This window comes from Doryrhamphus excisus, linkage group LG13 (assembly GCF_037039965.1).
Source record: "Doryrhamphus excisus strain RoL-2023G ecotype Guam linkage group LG13, RoL_Dexc_Guam_v1.1, whole genome shotgun sequence".
NCBI classification, from domain to species: domain Eukaryota; kingdom Metazoa; phylum Chordata; class Actinopteri; order Syngnathiformes; family Syngnathidae; genus Doryrhamphus; species Doryrhamphus excisus.
The window spans coordinates 10185114-10209696 of NC_136369.1; the positions used below are offsets into that span (position 1 = coordinate 10185114).

A 24583-nucleotide genomic window follows, 5' to 3' on the forward strand; every position below is an offset into this window, starting at 1 on the left:
TGGTGGGTTATTGATGGGTATTTCGGCTCTTTTACGGGAGTCGACGGTTTGGCACGGTTCTCTAAGAACAATCGGTTCCCAAATGGCAACTGAGATATATTTTTTGTGTGTTTGTGTTACCAAAATATTTCAAATGTAAAAATCACGTTTTCAGCATTTAGTCTCTGATTATATAGCATCATTCTCCCTCTCCTCCTCTTTGTGTGCTCACTGCTGAAGTGTGTGTAAGCCTTCTTCCCCCTTGCTCTGAGTGTTGATATCCCATGGGACCAATTCCATGGGACTTTCACAGAAAAGGGGGAGTGAAAACTGACGTTACTATATGCTACGACACGGATCGTTCGCGAAAGACCCATCACTAGTGAGCACTGAGCAGTCGCAGATCTGTTGGAGTGCAGCAACAGCACCATCATGGCTGACGTAACAGCGGTGGACGGCGATAAACTCAGCAAAAAGTGAGTTATACATCTCTTCCTTGTACTTCTATCATCTTTTAAACTCGGTCCATTTATTTGTAGTCAAACGATTAAATATAGTCGCAACGTAACGATAGCCGATATGTCAGTGCTACGGACGATAGCGAAAATTCCTACACCAAGGCATGCTACTAGCCTGCACTTCCTATAAGCCCAACAGAGGGGCTCATGGGGGAATGTAGTTTTTAGGATCATGAGTGGCACATAGTCATGGTTAATATCTGGATATGGTAGAACTACAAGCCCCATAAAGCGTGGTCAAAGGAAGCTTGTCCACACTCCGACTTTGTAAAATTGTGACACTGCTGTGTTAAAACATTGTATATAGAATTTATAAATGTATACGCTATATAAATAGCATTTTTAGTGGTCAGAGACAAAAAAGTATGGAAGTATTACTTCCATTAGGGGTTTTACTATTCTTTTCTGACCTTCCTCTTGAATGCTAATATAGGCTCCTGCACGTGCTTGCGGTGTAAAATCAAAATGCTGTTTGACAGTTACACAGTTTTTATTAATTTGTACTTTTTTTATTTGGAATAGATTTGTCCTGTAGTTCTCTTTCAGATGTGGGGCACATCGTTCTTATGTACGTGGACGCTAGTGGCTGGGACTCATGTTAGACGTTAGGAGCGTGTTTTCCCGATGGGTTTTATAGCTCTTTCAAGGGATATTTAGCAATATTACAAAACACATATAAACTGAATTCAGACAATACTATTGTATTTCAGCGGCTGTTTTTACATAGCAAGATTGTTTACATTTTAATAAAACTTTACACGCATATAAGGCTTTGACTTTTGTCTAAACTCGCTTTGTTGTCAAAATATCGGAATATATATTGTATTTCGATATTCAATCTAAATACATCGGGATATGAGTTTTGGTCCATATTGTCCATATCACCGAGGGCTGTGTTGAAGAGAGTTAACTATAGAGGCTATATTTAGTAGTTCAGTACCTAATATATCGTCCGCCATGATACAGAGGTAATTCTGGCTGTAGTCCAGTCAGTTGGACATGGGCAGCGCCCTCTACTTTATCACCTCCTCCCTGATAGAGCGGCAAAAAAAGTCTTTAGTCAACTTGGGTTACTAACATTGCCTCCCTTTTAGTTACCTACACATGTATACAGTAGCTGCACATGACAGTCAGACAGGCACACAGAAGGTGACACATGAAAGGCTCACAACTGCAAATTGGTTATCCTTCACCTAAAAAAGAAGTTCAAAAGACTTGACTAGTTTGTCTACAACACATGTTTAGCATGTGCCCAGTCGGCTTAACCCAACAAGCTCTTGTTCTATTTGTTTGTTTTACGTATTATTTGCATTTCCTATGTATATTTCTTTCCTGCAGATTACCCTGCTGATTGTGGTGGCTCAGCATGCTGTGCCTTGTCAGGGCAGCCAGGCAGCAGCTGTGCCAGGCCCGTGGGGTCAGGGGGCAGTGGTATAAACATGCACTTCCGTGCACAGCTGCCGTCCCAGCCCATATTTACGGGAACCGTTGGAGAGGTGACAAAAGGTTGGTGGCTTTTCCTTTCGAGAGAAAAACAACCAACCTTTTGTCACCACCATAAATGTAGGTTCGGTTTTATTGTTTAAAGCGGTCAGTAGCATTTTGTGTTATAAACCCTTCAAGCGCATCTTAGACATGATGAATGGCATGAGGAGCTGTATCAAAAGTAACTTTTCACATACAGCATTTCATTAAGTATTGTCACTTAACCACTTATATCAATGTGATTATCATGTCCTAGTGAGCTGAAGAGAAGATTAAAAGCAGAGAAGAAAGCTATTGAGAAAGAAGCCAAAGCCAAGGAGCAGCTCGAGCAAAAGAGGGAATCTAATAACTGTGGACCATCGGACACTGCTGCTTTGGACGAGGAGACACTCGACCCAAACGTGAGATTCTTCTGCTGAAGTGGCACTTTGTCGTTCACATGTTTAAGGCTGTTTACACTGGTTTCATTTGATTGTAGCAATACTTCAAGATCCGCTCCCAGGCCATCCAGGAGCTCAAGGGGACCGCTGAGGACCCATATCCCCACAAGTACCATGTTGATTTGTCACTCACAGAGTTCATTGAGCGGTACAACCATCTACAAGCAGGAGACCAGCTAACAGATGTTGTTCTCAATTTGTCAGGTACTTTAATTCCAATTCATTATTGGATGACGAGTCAAACTGTGTGAATAAGTTGTGATTTTGTATGTCTTGTCATTGGTAGGTCGCATCCATGCCAAGAGAGCTTCTGGTGCCAAGCTGCTGTTCTATGACCTGAGAGGCGAGGGCACCAAATTGCAAGTTATGGCAAACTCAAGGTACCCCAAAAAATATTTGTGCATTTAGGTTTGGCACATGAAGGTACATTTAGCACTGCTGTAGTGCATTTTATTATTTAAGCAAGGCTGCACATAGACTGAATCCCTGAGCCCTACTCCTTTGTTTTACCCCTTCCCTTACCCCTTAAAACCTAGGGCCAAGGGGAAGAAGCCACTAAGAAATGAGAAACCACTTGATTATCATTACATCATCACCCCTCACTGCTTGCTGGCGATGAGATATAATGAAATTGTTCATAATAAATGTTTCCTTCCATAAAGTAAGGTGCATACATTTCTACATTATTTCAATGTTCTATAGTCCAACTATAGCACACAGCTGTGATAGCAACCCTCCATGGCCAGTTTAGTAATGTAGATTTACTTCGTTAGTGAGCGATTTTAAAGTCACAATTAAAACGCTAATGTGGTCAGTATCTCCTTCTAGTCATTGTTTAATCATTTATGAAATGTGGAACATTGCAGTGAATTATATCGCTAGATGCAACAATTCAATACATGGAGAATATTTACGTGGAGTAGCAACTTATTGAATATATAATGAAACATGAATGATGTCACTGTGACATTCAATAATTGTGCGTAATTACTTACATTTTTATGTTTCTCCACCTTCCCCTTCGTTTCAAGTGTGGTTCTTGAGCTCACTTGGTATCAAGGGGTCTATAGCCCTTAGCACTTGCCCCTTACTTCTCGATTTAAGGAGAATTGGGACACCACTTGATTTTTTGTGAACGTGCAAAACTTAGGGGTAAGACAAGGGCCAAGGGGTAGAATTGGGATTCAACCATAGTGATCAAATGAAACAAACCCCTGTCAAAAAGATGCTTGTTTTACATCCTGAAGCAAAGGCAGTAATATTTACAATTAACATGTATTTTTTTCTCTCAGGAGCTACAAGTCTGAGGAAGAGTTTGTGGCCATCAACAACAAACTCAGGCGTGGCGACATCATCGGCGTTCGTGGAAACCCAGGAAAGACTAAAAAAGGGGAGCTGTCCATCATTCCCCTGGAGATGACGCTGCTGTCGCCTTGTCTACACATGCTACCTCACCTCCATTTTGGGCTCAAAGACAAGGTAAAGCCAACAACGATCACACTGAGATATTAACGCATTCTGTTTTAGTGTCACAAGGATCCAAGTAGGCAATGGCTGGATATCGCTTTCAAGGAATACCACAGTATGAAAAAGTCACATTTTCAAAACCACAAAAATGTTTTGTATATACTATTTCTACCACAAGCGTGTGCTGTGTTGCAATGCATCAGACAAGGATAGCACAGGTGTGGTTACCTACCTTGTTAGCATTTAGCTGCACCGGTACAGCCATGCTGTAGTTGCTGTGCTGTTGTCGGTCGACATGTTACTCATGTTGAGGAACACCAAATGTGAAGGAGACAGGAGTGGAGGATAAGTGATATAAACTGTTTACTCTCCAGTGAACAATAAGCAACAAACACTTAACATCTCAGTTGCTAAATAAAAAAATCACATGACCTGGAAATGCAAGTTTGTGGAAAAAGGGACCTGCCATGGTCGACTGCATTGAGTACTGCATTCTTCAACAAGATTGGCACATTTCCTGACCTTAATCCCTGTTTGGATTAAACAGTAATGATTAAATTGGGCACTGGTTCCCAGACTTTTTACAGTCACGTTCCCCTTCAGACATTTGACCTGAAGCCATGTACCACCTTTTCCTTCACACTTAAAAAAACTCATTATTTACTTAATATATTGAAGATAATTCAGTAGCTCTTTCATTGTGTAGTAATTCTGGGGGGAAAATTTGTATTTTGAAGCCCTCTAAAAAAACCAACATTGCATGGTTTGATATACATGCTGTGATCATGCATTGACACGTACACTGATAACATGTAATAGTTGCAGCATCTTGCCGTATTTTGATGATTTAAATTTAACAGTACTGAAACGTCTTTTCAAGGCGCATTAATACGCAAATTATTGCTTCTTGAGTGACAATGTAACAATAACGAACCACACTAAAGCTGTTTTTTGTGCCACTGTCATGTTTGTCTCAAAGGAAACCAGATTCCGTCAGCGCTACTTGGATCTCATCCTCAATGACTATGTGAGGCAGAAGTTCGTAACTCGAGCCAAAATCATCACATATTTACGCAGCTTCCTGGACCAACTAGGATTTTTAGAGGTAAGGACTACACAAGCTTTCCTATACCTTCACAAATGTATAAAATATACTGTGATGAATTTTAATTTTTCAATTGTGTGATCAGATTGAGACACCAATGATGAACCTAATTCCTGGGGGAGCAGTGGCCCGTCCATTTGTAACTTACCACAATGAGCTGGATATGAGCCTGTACATGAGGATTGCTCCTGAGCTCTACCACAAGGTCATATACTTTGCAGCCTTTTCAATTGAATACATCATCTTTATTTTCTCTTGGATGTACTTACTCTTATAGCTTTACACATTCTTTAATGCTGACACTATTCACTGTGCCCCCCCCCCCCAATAGATGCTTGTAGTTGGTGGGATGGATCGGGTGTATGAGATCGGCCGTCAGTTCAGGAATGAGGGCATTGATCTCACTCACAACCCAGAGTTCACCACCTGTGAATTCTACATGGCATATGCAGACTACCACGACTTAATGGAGATCACCGAGAAACTTCTGTCTGGTATGTGGGAACAAATTGATTCACTGTCGTAGTACTGTATGCCATGTATGTACTAGGGGTGTGGAAAAGAATTGATATTAATCGATGCGAGTGCATCAGCTCATTCACTAGGTGTGGATGCAATTGACAGGTGAAATATAGATTCATCTCGATGTGTTTGTGGGTATCTGTAAAATCTGATGCAAGCACCGTTTTATTAATGTTAAACTTCACACCATATGGTGTTCCCCAGGTGCAATGGATGCACCATTATTATTTCGCGTTTTGTATTGAATACCGACGGAAGCCGCGAGGCACATACGACTACTAGTAAAACAGCATGGACGCTCACGCGCAAACAGCAGTGAGGAAGTTTCTATATTTAACATACCTACAACATTTAAATCGTATGTTTGGAAACACTATGGATTCGCAAAGAACAATGTAAAAGCTCGACAAAACATCCGTCATTTGCAAACAATGCCGCGTTAAGAAGCCGTACAACAGCAGCATGACAAACATGCAGACCCCCTTTTAAAAAGGGTACACCACATCACCGACAAGTCTACCGCCGCCTCCCCCGCCTGCCCATTTTCAAAATTGGCCAGGAGCTATTTGTCCGTCCTGCAACAAGTGTCCCCTCCAAACGAGTGTTCAGCACAGCAGGTGACATGACAGCAGAGCGCAGTTGGCTTCTTCCTGAATTTTGACACAATTTTGAAAGGGTATAAGTTGTTTTACACTTTCTGCTCCTCACTACTGTATTAGCCTACCTGCTAGTGCATTCAAAGTAGTGTGTTTTGCAGACAGGAATATAAACAAACATTGATTGCACTGTTGAAAGTGTCACTTTAATTTTGCTGTTGCTGCATACTGTATTTTGTACAGCAGTAATTGTTGTTTAATTGTTTTATTTATATTGCATAGCCGCATGTCAAAGTGTGAGGAAAGTTGTTTTTGAAAAGTCATTGCTGTTTTAAGATGGCAAGAAGTGGCGCATAGTAAAAAAGACAAACAGCGCTTTTGTTGAATTTACTGCCTGTCAGGTCTTTCTGTCGCCGTTGTGGGTGAACTCCAAATTGCAGACGTCTCATATGGTTAAATAAGAAAGTTTATTGAAGGAGAAGAAGGGAAAATCCTCAGAGGCTTGACTAGGACGGCAGGGTAGCGAGCATAGCAGCAGGCCAAAGATGCATCCCACTGCGAAGATGCACAAAAAACATATGATCAAAAACAGGAGTCTCTGTCATGAACAGAGGTTGTTAACTATCAAAGCTTCCAAGGCATCAAGGATGAAGAAATGAAAGGTGGGGGAGGGGGATCCTGACACTGCCAAGTGCCTATAAGGAATAAAGTCAAATCCTTTTTGGAGGACCATACTGAATTCCATTTTTTTCCTTTGCATATTTGCATCATGTTGAATTGCATCATATCGCAAGAAATTGCACCACATTGTATCGGATCGCATTGATTTCAATTAAATGATTATTGCATCATATCGCACTATGAAGAGGGTGAATCTTATCGCATCGTATTGCCAGAATTGGCAATTGGATTTTATACATATAAAATATATAGCACATTTTAACATGTAATAATCATAATTTGTGGCGAAAAGGTGACTTGCAAAATGCTTATATTTTTATGCAGCCTTGGTCTATGCAGTACACAGTCATACAAATGTGATTGTTTTTAGACTCTCACTTTCTGGTCAGGTCTCATACTGCATACAGTATTGTAGAATAATATATTGTTGCTTTCTTTTAGGGGCAGTATTCACCCAACATATACACTTGTATTAGTACATACTGGAGACAAATAGAAAACACATTACAGCAGGAATTAAGGAAATGTAATTTTAACCTAAAACTGTTCCATGTTATAACATGAATACATTTATAAAAGACTTGTTGTGGTTTACTCACAGGCATGGTGAAGCACATCACAGGAGGGTACAAGGTGACTTATCACCCTGAGGGTCCAGAAGGACAAGCCTATGAGATCGACTTCACACCGCCGTTTCGAAGAGTGAGCATGACACACGACCTTGAGAAGTTAATGGGAGTCAAATTTCCTCCCACTGACAGCTACGACAGTGAGGGTAAGTTGAAGAAAAAGTTAGCACAATACTGACAGTCATAGTTTTTTGACAAAGGGCTATAAAGGTAAGGCAAATGTCCTCTTTCCAAATTTGCCTTCAGAGACGCGTAAATTCTTTGATGACCTGTGTGCCCAGAAGGGAGTTGAATGTCCTCCTCCCAGAACCACTGCCCGCCTCCTGGACAAGGTGCTTTATTTATACATTGTTTTGTACAGTGCTAGCCACACTTACATCTCACTTAAACCAATCTGTTTTTTCTCTCAGCTTGTTGGAGATTTCCTGGAGGTCACCTGTGTCAACCCTACATTCATCTGTGATCACCCCCAAATCATGAGCCCCTTAGCAAAATGGTGATTAACATCTGATCTCGTCTCAAGTCTTGTCAGTGATCCATTTTGAGCTGTTCCAATGTGACAATTTAAATGCCAACTTGTTATAGGCATCGATCACAGAAAGGCCTAACGGAGCGCTTTGAGCTCTTTGTGATGAAGAAGGAAATCTGCAATGCCTACACGGAGTTGAATGACCCCATCAGACAAAGGGAGCTTTTTGAGCAGCAAGCCAAGGTGTGTTAAAATTTGATAAATGCTAACATGATCACATTGCACATGGTACAGTTACAATTACAATTGACTGGATGGAGACACTATCACAGGGGTCTCCAACAGGTAGCTCGTATGCTCGAAGTAGCTCACCAGTTGATGTTGAGTCGTTCACCAAAGAATGTTTGCTTCATCTTACAATTTTTACAAGTGTTTTATTCAAACACGACACCTGCATTTAATGACAAATGAACACAGTGAGTGGAGATGTTTTTTGTAAATAAAAGTGTAATTTAAACGTTAGCAATCACATAAAACCTCTTCTTTCTGTCAAAGTAGTTTTAATAGGGCTGCAACTTGGATACACTTGTGCTATTATAAGCCTGGTAGTAACCATCATAACCATTTATGCTGTTTATAGAGGACACATTTATATAACAATTAATTTCCTGTGTATTTGTATTACTTTAAACAAGCATCAAATAAAATTTAGGTTTCTGTCAAATAGGATACAATTTTGTTCTAGGCATTTCATTTAGTTATTGCACTAAATAAGGCAGGTAATTAATACACGAATAAGAATCCAGTTAATTAATGCAAGAGGTGATAGAGGAGGGGGTTATCAGCATTGTTTTTAACAATGAGTTGCATTTTTAATGTATGAAAAGTGCTTCATAAATGAAGTTTGATTTGATTTTAAGATATGAGACATCCCATAATCAATCCCTAACAACATGTCCGCAATATAATGTTTTTCAGGCCAAGGCCGAGGGTGATGACGAGGCCATGTTTATTGATGAGACCTTCTGCACAGCGCTGGAATATGGTCTTCCACCAACAGCTGGCTGGGGAATGGGCATTGACCGTCTCGCCATGTTTCTCACCAATTCCAATAATATCAAGGTAAAGTCTTTATAAATGCAGAGTGACATCACCACTGTCACATTGATGTTTTTCAGCTGAACATGGATGCTTTAAAAACTGATCTGGTCATTTTGATGTAAGTTTCCGTAACTGTGTGTGTGTTCTTTCTCAGGAGGTGTTGCTCTTCCCAGCCATGAAGCCTGATGACAACAAGTCAACAGTTCCCGCTGAGGGTACCTCTGTGTAATGTAGTGACCTCTGACCTTTCCCATGTTTGGGGAAGGAATCTTTGTGGTCATTGGTGGAATGGGTTTGGTTTTTTTTTATCTGTCAAAAGCTCGGTTGCTCAATTACTGAAGGAGACCATCCTTTATTGTAAGGCTAAATTTTTAAATCATGACAATTACTGTTTGTATTTTCTACAAGGTTTGTGATCATACATATTAGGGCCCTGCTTGTTTGACAGTAAGTCGACATTTAAATCATCATTGTCCAGCAGACACGAAATGTACTCATCCACTATGAGCCCACCCATTGTCAGTTATTCTGTCCATTATTCTGAAATGCTTTAACCTCAAAAATACTACAAATTAGCTTGTTGACAAAGATCTGGAGTTGGTTGAGTATAAAACTTAAGCACCTGTAATGTCAATCTTCACAGTACTGCCACTCAAATGATATTTACTTCAATTCAGTCATTTATGGACTCCAAAAGATTCTGTCCTGTACGTCTAAATAAATGTCATACATCTGCATTATTTAATCTTTTCTTGTATATTGTTTGAATTTCTTATGTTGATATATGAAACACACACACACACACTGCCTTAGCTTGTGCAGTTTGGATATTACTGTACTTCAGGTCTTGACCTTAATTGACCAGTTGTTTCATACAAAACATTGCCCCTTGCCTGTGGTGCAAGCGCAGTGTTTTGTATGAAACAACTTGTCGAGAAACCATAATGCCGGTCAACTATTTTACGGTACCTGTTACTCCCAGATAGCCATTGTACAACAAAAGTCTCAGCAGAGCGTGGAATTCCTATAACAACTCAGGAAGTTCAATCTACCCCAAGAGATGCAAACCCAGTTTTGTTCTGCAACCATTCAGTCTACAGGTCACTGTCTGGTTTGGCTCTGCAACCAAACAGGACAGGAACAGACTACAAATGATCATCAAATCTACAGGAAAAATAAGTAGAGCTGACCTTCGCACCCCTCGCACCCTGGACACAGACTGTGCGGTGGGTTTTAATTTGGTGGAAACCAGCCCGTGTGGCCTTGACAGACCAAATCAACATGAGTTAAGCACAGATAGTGGTTTTGTCTGCAACAAAGCAGAAAGAGGCAAAAATGTTAACCACTGTTTCCCAAACTGTGAATTTCTTGTTTTGCATAAAACACAAAGAAAATATACCTGTGAGTAATGTCATTCATCCAGGTTGTATTCCCAGGGCATTGAATTAATCGCAACTTGACTGTTGAGGTTGTCGCCTCCTACTCCATGAGTAGGTGGGCAGCCCCTGTCTGATACAAATATGATCACTCTGCTTTCATAGATGACAAAAAAAATTCACATTTGAGAGGCTGAGATCAGAGGGTATTTATATTTACATTTTTACAATAAAAACAATAGTGTCGGTCTAATGATACAGGTCTAGAAAAAGTATGGAATGGAGTTTTGAAATGTATAATCTGTTGGAACATTGAATATACTTTGGTGCATTTTACCAACTATTTTTTGTACAGTACTTCTTAATTCTAAAGGTGATGCACTTTCTTACAAACTGTTAGTTATGCCATTAAGGTTTTTAAAACTATTATTCTGTGGCCCAAGGGGAAATTCTAGCGGTGTACAGTGGAGCCAAAAAGTTACTACCAACTTTTACTCAAGTATAGTAAGTATAACTTGACTGTAATTTTACTTGTACTGTCACAATTGTTTAAAATACAGACCAAAGCCTTTTTTGTGTGTGTGTGGCGAAGACATGAAGAGTTAAGGGTTCGCTGTAATGTAAAGGTTTGCCGCTAGATGTCACTAAGCACCTATCCCTTTAATTTTCAGCAAGTTCTAGGTACAAATTCCGGTCAGGTTTATTTCGCCATATATTAGCAAAACATAAAACATGCGCTTTTGCTAATTAATTTTTCTTTCATTCATTTAGACCCTGCCCCTTTCTGACGATGCCACGCCCCCCAAACCGGCGGGGAGGTAGATGATGCGCGTTCCCGCGGTCAAGTGTATGCGCGCAGTGCGAAAGAGGAACCGCACACTGAAGTGAAGATGGCGATGAGAGCAGCTGTCTTACGATGCTTGTCTGTGAACTTGCCCTCCGGACTCTGTCAGCTTTCACCGACAGCAGCTCATCCGGTCACACGTCTGCTATGGTCGAAGAGCTGTCTGCGGTTGCTGGCCACCACTGCGGCCCGGTCCACAGGTACAAACTTTATAATTCCAAGTGGACCTCATATTTGTGGAACAAAGTTTGAACGTGAAGATTAGCAGCAGCGTGTTAGCTCCATTCACAACAAAGCTTCATTTATTCATAATTCTAGCCTTTTTTTTTATAATTTAGTCGAGACATTAACTCAGAACTTGAGGCTTAATTAGCAACAGCTAATCTCGTGTTTTGCTGCATGTCGCAATGTATTAAACAAATGTCATGTGATGCTGTGCCAACAGCTAAACCTGTATTTCATGTTAGCAAAAACAGAAAAATGTCGATGGTGTTAAATATAGTTTTTAAATGCAGTTATCCAGGCCTTCACACAGGGGGACTTTCAGCCCTGATTGTGCTCTCCTCGTCATGCGTGTTGACAAACTGTTCAAGCCATATTTTCATTTGTTTGCTCATGTGTTTTTATATTTGCTCAACCTAAGTGATTAGACTCCTCTCCTTGTTAACATTAGCCCTGAAATAAACCTGCACCTCTTTAAAATTAGCTTTAATATCAGTTTTAAGGGAGTGGTCAAAGGTGAAGTTCACTGTGACATCCAAAAACCTACTTAAATTAAGTATAAATAGTCACACTTTTTTTTTCCAACATAAGTTCTAAGATGCTGGTCAACTTCCAATTTGTTTGGATTTAGTCGATAAACCTTTTTTCCCCACAGAGTGCACATAAAATTATAAGAATGTGGGGGTCACTTTAATATGTACTTTATTTATTAAACATCCTAAAGGCAATCTGATGTCAGTCAAGATATGCTAAGCAGTTCAATTAATTTAAATAAACATGTCAGATTTATGTTAAATATGATATTGTACAGTCATTTTTTTTCTTTTTAGTGTGTCTCTATAACTCCTTACGTTCGGATGTGGGCCATTTTATTTTTTTATACAAGTCACACATTCATCTGCTAATCTTCTTTCTTTGTTGTCCGTGCAGCTTTGAAGTTCACAGATAAGCATGAGTGGGTGCGAGTAGAAGGTGACATTGGCACCGTTGGTATCAGCAACTACGCTCAGGTAGGCCCTTGTCTTTGTCTTCTCACTAATCATTCATTTATGATGATTTATGACACATTTGGTCCACCGCTTTGGCGAGGATTGGGGTGCTGGTTCAGATAATCTGCACAGTCTACTTCAGATACTCTGCACTTTGTCCTCACCTGCAGAAACGTTTTTTTTGTGTTTTTTTACGGCTATTGCCTCAATGCCATGCCATGTCTCCTAGGGTGGCCCTTATTTTCGAAAGTTTGAAAATTCAGTCTCCAAACCCAGATTCTTGTTCCACTCCATGAGAAAACCACGCGAGTAATTTTTTTTTTTAAATCGAATAATATTTACCCGGTGCTCAACGACCTTAAAGTTTTACTATATAAGATCATTTTCACGTTCAACGATACAGGGGCTTTGTCGGTGACAAATGCCGCGGCTCTGTTCTCAGGTGCTCTCGTTGGTGGACTATGGACCAAGGACTGTGTGTGGCAACTCTCGTCTAGTGCTCCTTTTCCTCTGTCTAGGATTTGTCTAGTGCTTGGCAGTACTTTTTCAACGTGTTTGCATGTTTCTGGAGTGCGTTCTGATCCAACACGGGTCGCCACACCGGGGCGTGTACCCTGATTGAGCGGCAGCTGAAGAGCGACCTCCTCTACCTCGCCTGCCGGCATCACATTCTCGAGCTCGTGATCGAGGCGGTCTTCACGTCGGTGATGGGGCCAACTACAGGGCCTGCTGTCCTGCTGTTCAAGCGTTTCCAGGAGAGGTGGCCCTTCATCAACCAAGGCGAGTTCCAGCCGATCGAGGATGGAGCAGGAGAGGTCGACATCGAGTGGTTCCTTCAGGCCCTGAAAGAGCGGACAGACCTTCGGGACGACTACCGGGAACTTCTGGAACTAACCGTCATCTTTCTCGGCGGCGTACCTCCCCGTGGAATCCGCTTCCGTGCCCCTGGCCCCATGCACCACGCTCGGTGGATGAGCAAGGTGCTGTACTCGCTCAAGGTGTGGCTGTTCAGGGGACAGTTCAAACTGACGCCGAAGGAGGAGCGCGGACTGTTGAGGGTGGCCATGTTCTCCGCCCGCCTCTACAGCAAAGCCTGGACGCAAGCCCCACTTGCTGTCGCGGCTCCGCTCAACGATCTTCAGCTGCTTCAGGCACTGGACGGGTACGAGGACGCGGAGGTCTCCAAGGCCGCGACAAACAAGCTCCTCGGCCACCTCTGGTACCTCTCGGAAGAGCTGGTAGCCCTGGCGTTCTTCGACGACCGGGTTTCATCAGAAACAAAGAAGAAGATGGTAGCGGCGATTGAGGAGAAGGATGGCAACGACACAGCCCAGAAGCAAGTGACCATTCCCGCTTCAGCGATCAGCGGCTGCAGCCTTGAGGACTTCGTGACCTCCAATACGTCCTCGTTCTTCGACAAGATGTCCATCGACAAGGGATTCCTGGCGTTGGAACCGGCAGACTGGAAGAAGGATGAGGCGTACGGCAAGGCGTGCAAAGCGCTGGGGAAGCTGTCGGTCACCAATGACCATGCGGAACGAGGCGTCGCCCTGATTCAGGAATATAACCGGCTCCTGACGAAGGACGAAGAACAACTGCAGTTCCTCGTCCAGGTCGTCGCGGACCATCGGCGCCAGTTCCCGGACACCAGGAAGGGAACGCTTGCACGGACCGGGCGACAATGAGTGGCTAGCAGCCACATAACCCCCGCCAGGAGAGGAAAGCGGCTAATACTCCCACGAGAGCAACGTGGGAGGGGGACCCGGAGTGCTTGTGACTAGTGTTCGCTGAGTAAAATTTCAGAGTCGTTGAGCACCGGTTAAATATATTCCGATTTCAACGAAACTTTGCACAGCACGTTTCTGGGTCAAAAGGAACAAGAATCCGGGTTTGGAGCATAGACATTATTCGTTTGAAATTTCACCCCCTTACAGAGGGCCACCCTAATGTCTCCCTACTGTGTGTGATTATGGGTGTGTGTGTGTGTGTGTCTAGTATGGAGGGTGGGAGGGAGGGGCTTTCTTTGTAATTGTTTTCTTTTTAATTGTGGTAATTGTTTTTAATTCTGTAAAGCACTTTGTGTTGCATGTCCTTGCAGGAAAAGTGCTCTACGAATAAAGTTGATTTGATTTTGATATTGCAGGAAAATATTACAAAGATAATCTTGCACAATAACATGCACTCATTGGACACTCAATTAGGCACTACATTACAATATGTGCCTTAGAGGCACATATTATTTAGAAGTGCACCCTATTATACAGAGAAGTGTTACTGATGAGTATGACACCCTTTTAAGGTACTTTTAAGTAATGTCCGCCAAATCGTCACATTAGTACATACAATTCACGTGGTGAATTTGATGTACTGTGTTCATTTTCAGGCTTCATTTGAGCAAATTTTCAAGCTTGTCGTCTTTGGCAGCTTGCACATTGCTGCTCTTTGTTTCAGAGAACACTGATTTATAGACTGCAGTAAAACCTGTCAGTTCACACTCAAACTTGACACTATGTTCTTTGAGCATGGCAGCAACCTTGCTGCAATGGAGGTCCTGTAAACTGAGTGTATGTTCACACAAGTTATTTTCTCTGCATATTTAAACGTTTCATGTAGGGAGGCTCCAATCAGGATTTTATTCTGCGATTCCGATACCAATCATCCAGAACTGACATGCCCAATCACATGGATAAATTAGAAATTTTGGGTCTTGCTCTTGGTGCTCCGCTCCATTTTAAATGTGCACAAATGTGATGGAAGACTAGACGGTAATTGTCACCTTGAGAAAATTAAAAAATCCTTATGTTTGATATAACAAGTCTGAGTTTTATCCATTTTCTTTTAGCATGCCATACTTCAACACGTCACTACAGGTAAAAAAAAAAAAAAAGAGGGCCTGTGCATTGTTTTCGCTGATGATGGTCTTCATCCGTGCACCTGACCGAGCTGCCACTTGTTGCTTATAGTCCGCACTCCTTGACCTTTGCCCTCAGGTGCAGATAGGAACGCAGTGTCGAGGCCAGGTCATCAATGATGGATGAAGCTGTGCTTTTCAAATCACTGAATAAAGACAAACGTGTGCTCTCACACCTCTTCTTATTTAATAGGAGATACAACTTTTGTCTAACCAAACACTGACTTTAAATATGGTGTTATAGAAATGCTAATAATATATAATCTTTAATGCTGGTGTGCCCTATTTTAAGAAAATAATCTGGATAATCTATGATTTTTTAATCTACATGGGATTTTGTAATGACTACCATGAGTACGTTCTGTAAATATCACATTTTGTACCTACAGTAAATGAGATGGAAAACGGCTGTTTTAATACATTGCAGGGCACTGTTCCTGCGCCTGCTAGTCTGGTGCGGTAATCCCTCCTTTATTATCTGCATTGAGTGACCCTGAATGGAGATCAGTCCACATGGGTACCAGCATTTTCTTCAGTCCAGCTGCATCACCAGCTTTGTGAACTTGTAGTCATATAAAGTGTAGAAGGTCCCCATCTAGTGGCTAAAGGGAGAAAAACAAGGTGCTGGTAAGTAACAATAATAGTAATTCATAGCAATTTACAACACCGTTAAGTTAAATATGGTTAAAGGATCATCTGGTGTAGTTGCTGTGTGAATGTATCGGACTGTTGATCTGATCTTTCTGCTGGTGCTTTGTTTACATGTATTAACATGTTGTACAAGGGTGTTGATTGTGTTGATTGATTTAATGGATTAGAATTGCTGGATATATTTTAACACAGCCGTCATTTTGCCCTTACTCAGGGACAACTATCAGGATATAAGCTTGTAGCTATCTTTGGTTTTTATGGAATAAAGTTAAAATGTGTTCAGAATTGTTTTCCTGTAACTACCATGCACATACATGAAAAAGAAATTAACTTCCGTTTTTTGCCAAAATGTCCCATGTTTGACTGTTCCATTTCTGTTCAATCATCTATTAGTGTTTTGAACACTAAAACACAATCGTGAATTTGTCAAACTTTTATATTTTGGTCGTTTTGGACGTTTCAACACTTTATAATCGAAAATCCAAACAGTCGCAGCCAGGTATTATTTGGACGTGATATACACTCTTTGGTTACATAGCTGTCGCTGATTGGCTAGTTGACGCCCACATGGACACACATATCCCACAATCCACCGCTTCTCTCCTTCCTTTTTCCTTTCGGCCATTTTCCTCCCTTGTAGGTACGAATGTTGTCTTCTACTGATTTCAGGATAATCTATCGCAATCCTTACCCTAGATGTACCGTTTATGCGTCTAGTTAGTGGGATTTAGTAGTACATTTGGTCAATTATGAATTTAGGTGAACATTGACTTGAATTTTCATGTTAAAGTCCCTTAAAACCTCTGTTTTGAAAGTGATGTCTGCTAGCAGTAGCGTGCCTGGTAGCATTCCTGCAAACATTTATCAAAGCAAAAGGGTTACCATACCGTAACTACCATAAGAATTTGAAGCCGAGAAGGCTTCCCACGATTACTTACTCTAATGGTGTCATGAAGTTGACAAATGTCTGGTTGAATCGCTGCTTGCGAGGCTAACTGTCAGCCATTGCTCAGCGAAGATGCATGATGATGCCGGCATGGAAGCTAGCTCATGTCGGTGAATCGTGTGTTCCAGGGAAGTAGGCAACCATGGCCCCCAGCCGGAATGGAATGATCTTGAACCCCCACTTCCACAAAGACTGGCAGAAAAGAGTACGCACCTGGTTCAACCAGCCAGCCAGGAAGCTCCGCAGGTTAGTGTAGATGCCACGTTTAGTTGTCATGATATTCTGCATGTATCACAATACGTTCTATATGGGTTTACAAAATTGCTGTAATTTATCAAAGGTAGGCTACATGTGCATGTACGTTTACGTGTAGTATAATTAACGGTCAGCAATGACGAGAATCTGTTGAAACCTAAAATAAAATCGTTAAATGGATGGCATATAAATCCTTTTGGTGGTTTGCCTGAATGTGTGAATACAGTGATTTAATGTGATTAGTGACGCAGTATCTTTATTGAAAAGTTGAATGTTGATCGTGTTTGTGGCAAATGTCAGCAAGGTTTAGGACAACACAAATGCATTTCTGTTGCCTGTTAGTACTAGACTATTTGGTTTACTGCAGGTTGATACAGTGGTTTCTTTCCTCAGACGAAAGGCTCGCCAGGCCAAGGCACGCCGCATCGCTCCACGTCCTGTCGCCGGACCACTGAGGCCGCAGGTCAGGTGTCCCACCATAAGGTACCACACCAAGGTCCGTGCTGGACGTGGTTTCACCCTGGAGGAACTGAAGGTAAATCTTTCAAATTATGTATATTTACTCCTACAACCAATATTGTAGGAGTAGGACATTTTATCCAATTAAGTATCCAATAATTTATTCACATGCACAGACAGGAATTACAGTTTGCTTATTTAGTAGCAATGTGTGCTAAGGCTCACATCCCATTAGAAAAGTTAGCCAGTTTGTTACCAATAAATGTGCTTTAAAAGTGTATTTCATTTTATGGCTTATGGTGTGTAGCTTTTATACAATTTGTTCAATTTACAATTTATATCATGATACGCCCTAAAATATTGTGATTTATGCCAAGGTCCACATCACCCAACCCTTTTAGATTACCATATTTTATTATTTGACTGATTTCCCTGTGATTGGTGATACATGGGTGCTTGTACAGTTGGTGCTCACTCAAATGTAGCCAAGAGAAATAGAACAGATTGTCGATTTAAGGTTCAGACAACTTCAAACATCCACGCCAAAACACCATATGGAGCAGTTGGCAAGTAATTTATACAACATGGTTAAGTACAATGGATCTAATCACCAGGGAAGTCAATTTCTCCTCAGATAGCCATTGTGTATGTAACATGTCTGTTGAGCGATGTGGCTCTGATCAGCCGATCATAGGACGGAACAATGCAGACATTAGTGTGCCAGCAAGCTGGTACTGAGATGAATCTGAAATGTTAAAGAAACTGCCCCATTGCTAATAGTGTGACATGGGGCAGCGCTCCATATTGTCAAGGCCCTGAGCAGATTAGATTAACATGGCAACACACAGAAGCTGAAATCTAAATTCAAGAGAAAGTACAATAAAAAAAAATGGACAGAAGAATCTAATACAATGTCTTTCATAAAATCTTGTCTAAGCAGGAATTGGTCATTAACACTCTTGTTTTACATCTGGGAAAGAAGGCCTAATTAATATGAATTCTATCCAGACTGTATAACTGCACACATGTTAAAGGATTGCATTGAATGTCTTTGTATTTCAACAGTCAAATGATGATGATCTCTGCAATTGCTGTATTTATGTTGATGAATGCATTGAACCCTTCTCTCTGATGACTGTTTTCTAAATTAAACACACCTTTTCCGTAAACATTTTTCAACTGTAGCAAAAATAAATCTTAATGCACCTTGCTCTTCCCTGCAGGCCGCCGGTATCCACAAAAAGACGGCCCGCACCATCGGAATCTCTGTGGACCCTTGCCGCCGTAACAGGTCTAAAGAATCTCTTCAGGCCAATGTGCAGCGCCTGAAGGAGTACCGGTCCACGCTCATCCTGTTCCCCAGGAAGGCTTCTGCTCCTAGGAAGGGAGACAGCACTGTAAGTTTTATGCTAAATGACTGAGGTCAAACATTGAGGTCAAAATGTTTAATAGTTGCACATATTTGCAAATGTTTTTCTCCAAACATGGCAACACTTGGTGAGTGGTGTGTTTAATCTTTTCAGGAGGAGGAAGTGAAGATGGCCACTCAGCTCACAGGACCTGTCATGCCCATCAAAACTGTAAGTTGCATTTCTATTACATCCACCCTCCAGACCATAACCAAACCAGCAGTTGAGTATTATGGCCTGTCTGGACTTCAGTCAGATGATGACTGATGTGATTCAGAGAACACTGATTTATAGACTGCAGTAAAACCTGTCAGTTCACACTCAAACTTGACACTATGTTCTTTGAGCATGGCAGCAACCTTGCTGCAATGGAGGTCCTGTAAACTGAGTGTATGTTCACACAAGTTGTTTTCTCTGCATATTTAAACGTTTCATGTAGGGAGGCTCCAATCAGGATTTTATTCTGCGATTCCGATACCAATCATCCAGAACTGACATGCCCAATCACATGGATAAATTAGAAATTTTTACATTTATTTATGATATTGGCTAACAATATAATGCTAATCATGCTATTAGGGATGAGCGAGTACACCACTATCTGTATCTGTTCCCCCATCTAAATTCTGTATTCGTATCTGTACTCGGAGTGGGCGGGGTATAAACTGGAAGTGAGTTGGGTTTAACCGGAAATGGGCGGAGCTTAAAGACATGACATGTCAGCAGTTTTGTTTTGAATGTTCTCTTACTGTGCTGTGAAACAAACCGTCACATTAAAATCGATTTGTCATATGCAAATAAAGACTTTTGCTGTCAGTACTAGAAACAGTAGAGTAGAGAGCAAAGCTGTGCACTGAGATAAGGCGTGTCACGTTGCTTCCATGTTTGCGTTGCAGACGAGTTTGGTGCCCTGGAAAGTGTGAAGGCCGCCAGTGAGTTGTACTCACCACTGACGGGGGAAGTGAAGGAAATTAACACAAAGCTGGCGGACAGGAACGGACTACAAATGATCATCAAATCTACAGGAAAAATAAGTAGAGCTGACCTTCGCACCCTGGACACAGAACTGTGTGGTGGGTTTTAATTTGGTGGAAACCAGCCCGTGTGGCCTTGACAGACCAAATCAACATGAGTCAAGCACAGATAGTGGTTTTGTCTGCAACAAAGCAGAAAGAGGCAAAAATGTTAACCACTGTTTCCCAAACTGTGAATTTCTTGTTTTGCATAAAACACAAAGAAAATATACCTGTGAGTAATGTCATTCATCCAGGTTGTATTCCCAGGGCATTGAATTAATCGCAACTTGACTGTTCAGGTTGTCGCTTCCTACTCCATGAGTAGGTGGGCAGCCCCTGTCTGATACAAATAAGATCACTCTGCTTTCATAGATGACAAAAGAAAGATTCACATTTGAGAGGCTGAGATCAGAGGGTGTTTATATTTACATTTTTACAATAAAAACAATAGTGTCGGTCTAATGATACTGGTCTAGAAAAAGTATGGAATGGAGTTTTGAAATGTAAAATCTGTAGGAACCGTGAATATACTTTGGTACATTTTACCAACAATTGTTATACAGTACTTTAGTTCTAAAGGTGATGCACTTTCTTACAAACTGTTTAAAAGTTATGGCATTGTTAATTTTTTTAAACTATTGTTCTGTGGCCCAAGGGGAAATTCTAGCAGTGTACAGTGGACCCAAAAAGTTACTACCAACTTTTACTCAAGTATAGTAAGTATAACTTGACTGTAATTTTACTTGTACTGTCACAATTGTTTAAAATACAGACCAAAGCCTGTGTGTGTGTGTGTGTGTGTGTGTGTGTGTGTGTGTGTGTGTGTGGAGTATGTAGAGTTAAGGGTTCGCTGTAATGTAAAGGTTTGCCGCTAGATGTCACTTTAATTTTCAGCAAGTTCTAGGTACAAATTCAGGTCAGGTTTATTTCGCCATATATTAGCAAAACATAAAACATGCGCTTTTGCTAATTAATTTTTCTTTCATTCCTTTCGACCCTGCCCCTTTCTGACGATGCCACGCCCCCCAAACCGGCGGGGAGGTAGATGATGCGCGTTCCCGCGGTCAAGTGTATGCGCGCAGTGCGAAAGAGGAACCGCACACTGAAGTGAAGATGGCGATGAGAGCAGCTGTCTTACGATGCTTGTCTGTGAACTTGCCCTCCGGACTCTGTCAGCTTTCACCGACAGCAGCTCATCCGGTCACACGTCTGCTATGGTCGAAGAGCTGTCTGCGGTTGCTGGCCACCACTGCGGCCCGGTCCACAGGTACAAACTTTATAATTCCAAGTGCACCTCATATTTGTGGAACAAAGTTTGAACGTGAAGATTAGCAGCAGCGTGTTAGCTCCATTCACAACAAAGCTTCATTTATTCATAATTCTAGCCTTTTTTTTTATAATTTAGTCGAGACATTAACTCAGAACTTGAGGCTTAATTAGCAACAGCTAATCTCGTGTTTTGCTGCATGTCGCAATGTATTAAACAAATGTCATGTGATGCTGTGCCAACAGCTAAACCTGTATTTCATGTTAGCAAAAACAGATAAATGTCGATGGTGTTAAATATAGTTTTTAAATGCAATTATCCAGGCCTTCACACGGGGGGACTTTCAGCCCTGATTGTGCTCTCCTCGTCATGCGTGTTGACAAACTTCAAGCCATATTTTCATTTGTTTGCTCATGTGTTTTTATATTTGCTCAACCTAAGTGATTAGACTCCTCTCCTTGTTAACATTAGCCCTGAAATAAACCTGCACCTCTTTAAAATTAGCTTTAATATCAGGTTTTAAGGGAGTGGTCAAAGGTGAAGTTCACTGTGACATCCAAAAACCTACTTAAAGTATAAATAGTCACACTTTTTTTTTCCCAACATAAGTTCTAAGATGCTGGTCAACTTCCAATTTGTTTGGATTTAGTCGATAAACCTTTTTTCCCCACAGAGTGCACATAAAATTATAAGAATGTGGGGGTCACTTTAATATGTACTTTATTTATTAAACATCCTAAAGGCAATCTGATGTCAGTCAAGATATGCTAAGCAGTTCAATTAATTTAAATAAACATGTCAGATTTATGTTAAATATGATATTGTACAGTCATTTTTTTCTTTTTAGTGTGTCTCTATAACTCCTTACGTTCGGATGTGGGCCATTTTATTTTTTTATACAAGTCACACATTCATCTGCTAATCTTCTTTCTTTGTTGTCCGTGCAGCTTTGAAGTTCACAGATAAGCATGAGTGGGTGCGAGTAGAAGGTGACATTGGCACCGTTGGTATCAGCAACTACGCTCAGGTAGGCCCTTGTCTTTGTCTTCTCACTAATCATTCATTTATGATGATTTATGACACATTTGGTCCACCGCTTTGGCGAGGATTGGGGTGCTGGTTCAGATAATCTGCACAGTCTACTTCAGATACTCTGCACTTTGTCCTCACCTGCAGAAACGTTTTTTTACGGCTCTTGCCTCAGTGCCATGCCATGTCTCCCTACTGTGTGTGATTATGGGTGTGTGTGTGTGTGTCTAGTATGGAGGGTGGGAGGGAGGGGCTTTCTTTGTAATTGTTTTCTTTTTAATTGTGGTAATTGTTTTTAATTCTGTAAAGCACTTTGTGTTGCATGTCCTTGCAGGAAAAGTGCTCTACGAATAAAGTTGATTTGATTTTGATATTGCAGGAAAATATTACAAAGATAATCTTGCACAATAACATGCACTCATTGGACACTCAATTAGGCACTACATTACAATATGTGCCTTAGAGGCACATATTATTTAGAAGTGCACCCTATTATACAGAGAAGTGTTACTGATGAGTATGACACCCTTTTAAGGTACTTTTAAGTAATGTCCGCCAAATCGTCACATTAGTACATACAATTCACGTGGTGAATTTGATGTACTGTGTTCATTTTCAGGCTTCATTTGAGCAAATTTTCAAGCTTGTCGTCTTTGGCAGCTTGCACATTGCTGCTCTTTGTTTCAGAGAACACTGATTTATAGACTGCAGTAAAACCTGTCAGTTCACACTCAAACTTGACACTATGTTCTTTGAGCATGGCAGCAACCTTGCTGCAATGGAGGTCCTGTAAACTGAGTGTATGTTCACACAAGTTATTTTCTCTGCATATTTAAACGTTTCATGTAGGGAGGCTCCAATCAGGATTTTATTCTGCGATTCCGATACCAATCATCCAGAACTGACATGCCCAATCACATGGATAAATTAGAAATTTTGGGTCTTGCTCTTGGTGCTCCGCTCCATTTTAAATGTGCACAAATGTGATGGAAGACTAGACGGTAATTGTCACCTTGAGAAAATTAAAAAATCCTTATGTTTGATATAACAAGTCTGAGTTTTATTCATTTTCTTTTAGCATGCCATACTTCAACACGTCACTACAGGTAAAAAAAAAAAAAAAGAGGGCCTGTGCATTGTTTTCGCTGATGATGGTCTTCATCCGTGCACCTGACCGAGCTGCCACTTGTTGCTTATAGTCCGCACTCCTTGACCTTTGCCCTCAGGTGCAGATAGGAACGCAGTGTCGAGGCCAGGTCATCAATGATGGATGAAGCTGTGCTTTTCAAATCACTGAATAAAGACAAACGTGTGCTCTCACACCTCTTCTTATTTAATAGGAGATACAACTTTTGTCTAACCAAACACTGACTTTAAATATGGTGTTATAGAAATGCTAATAATATATAATCTTTAATGCTGGTGTGCCCTATTTTAAGAAAATAATCTGGATAATCTATGATTTTTTAATCTACATGGGATTTTGTAATGACTACCATGAGTACGTTCTGTAAATATCACATTTTGTACCTACAGTAAATGAGATGGAAAACGGCTGTTTTAATACATTGCAGGGCACTGTTCCTGCGCCTGCTAGTCTGGTGCGGTAATCCCTCCTTTATTATCTGCATTGAGTGACCCTGAATGGAGATCAGTCCACATGGGTACCAGCATTTTCTTCAGTCCAGCTGCATCACCAGCTTTGTGAACTTGTAGTCATATAAAGTGTAGAAGGTCCCCATCTAGTGGCTAAAGGGAGAAAAACAAGGTGCTGGTAAGTAACAATAATAGTAATTCATAGCAATTTACAACACCGTTAAGTTAAATATGGTTAAAGGATCATCTGGTGTAGTTGCTGTGTGAATGTATCGGACTGTTGATCTGATCTTTCTGCTGGTGCTTTGTTTACATGTATTAACATGTTGTACAAGGGTGTTGATTGATTTAATGGATTAGAATTGCTGGATATATTTTAACACAGCCGTCATTTTGCCCTTACTCAGGGACAACTATCAGGATATAAGCTTGTAGCTATCTTTGGTTTTTATGGAATAAAGTTAAAATGTGTTCAGAATTGTTTTCCTGTAACTACCATGCACATACATGAAAAAGAAATTAACTTCCGTTTTTTGCCAAAATGTCCCATGTTTGACTGTTCCATTTCTGTTCAATCATCTATTAGTGTTTTGAACACTAAAACACAATCGTGAATTTGTC

The 24583-nt window shown here is 41.0% G+C and overlaps 4 protein-coding genes across 6 annotated transcripts; all 4 read left to right on the forward strand.

The window, feature by feature from the left end:
• Nucleotides 1–288: 288 nt before the first annotated feature.
• Nucleotides 289–9737, forward strand: kars1 (lysyl-tRNA synthetase 1). 2 transcript variants are annotated; one of them, XM_058088671.2, is made up of 15 exons: nucleotides 316–455; nucleotides 1836–2003; nucleotides 2239–2383; nucleotides 2461–2626; nucleotides 2709–2802; nucleotides 3715–3901; nucleotides 4869–4994; nucleotides 5080–5199; nucleotides 5326–5488; nucleotides 7395–7568; nucleotides 7669–7754; nucleotides 7833–7918; nucleotides 8008–8134; nucleotides 8870–9013; nucleotides 9147–9737. In XM_058088671.2, the coding sequence occupies exons 2-15, from the start codon at nucleotides 1864–1866 to the stop codon at nucleotides 9219–9221; spliced, it is 1833 nt and encodes a 610-aa protein (XP_057944654.2). In that variant the 5' UTR covers nucleotides 316–455; nucleotides 1836–1863; the 3' UTR covers nucleotides 9222–9737. The 2 variants fall into 2 exon arrangements, with proteins under 2 accessions (XP_057944655.2, XP_057944654.2); XM_058088672.2 differs by lacking the exon at nucleotides 1836–2003 and having other exon boundaries at nucleotides 289–455.
• A 1181-nt stretch (nucleotides 9738–10918) lies between these two features.
• Nucleotides 10919–15958, forward strand: LOC144901604 (glycine cleavage system H protein, mitochondrial-like). The gene is made up of 3 exons (XM_078795630.1): nucleotides 10919–11412; nucleotides 12365–12444; nucleotides 15762–15958. Exons 1-3 carry the CDS (start codon nucleotides 11259–11261, stop codon nucleotides 15795–15797), a joined length of 270 nt encoding a protein of 89 aa, XP_078651756.1. The 5' UTR covers nucleotides 10919–11258; the 3' UTR covers nucleotides 15798–15958.
• Nucleotides 15959–16491: 533 nt separating this feature from the next.
• Nucleotides 16492–20126, forward strand: LOC144901601 (large ribosomal subunit protein eL13-like). 2 transcript variants are annotated; one of them, XM_078795626.1, is made up of 6 exons: nucleotides 16492–16625; nucleotides 17060–17177; nucleotides 17580–17721; nucleotides 18869–19042; nucleotides 19169–19225; nucleotides 19951–20126. In XM_078795626.1, the coding sequence occupies exons 2-6, from the start codon at nucleotides 17074–17076 to the stop codon at nucleotides 19975–19977; spliced, it is 504 nt and encodes a 167-aa protein (XP_078651752.1). In that variant the 5' UTR covers nucleotides 16492–16625; nucleotides 17060–17073; the 3' UTR covers nucleotides 19978–20126. The 2 variants fall into 2 exon arrangements, with proteins under 2 accessions (XP_078651752.1, XP_078651753.1); XM_078795627.1 differs by having other exon boundaries at nucleotides 16592–16621.
• Nucleotides 20127–20137: 11 nt separating this feature from the next.
• Nucleotides 20138–24295, forward strand: LOC144901602 (glycine cleavage system H protein, mitochondrial-like). Its single transcript, XM_078795628.1, has 3 exons — nucleotides 20138–21337; nucleotides 22285–22364; nucleotides 23941–24295. The coding sequence occupies exons 1-3, from the start codon at nucleotides 21184–21186 to the stop codon at nucleotides 23974–23976; spliced, it is 270 nt and encodes an 89-aa protein (XP_078651754.1). The 5' UTR covers nucleotides 20138–21183; the 3' UTR covers nucleotides 23977–24295.
• The last annotated feature ends 288 nt before the right edge of the window (nucleotides 24296–24583 follow it).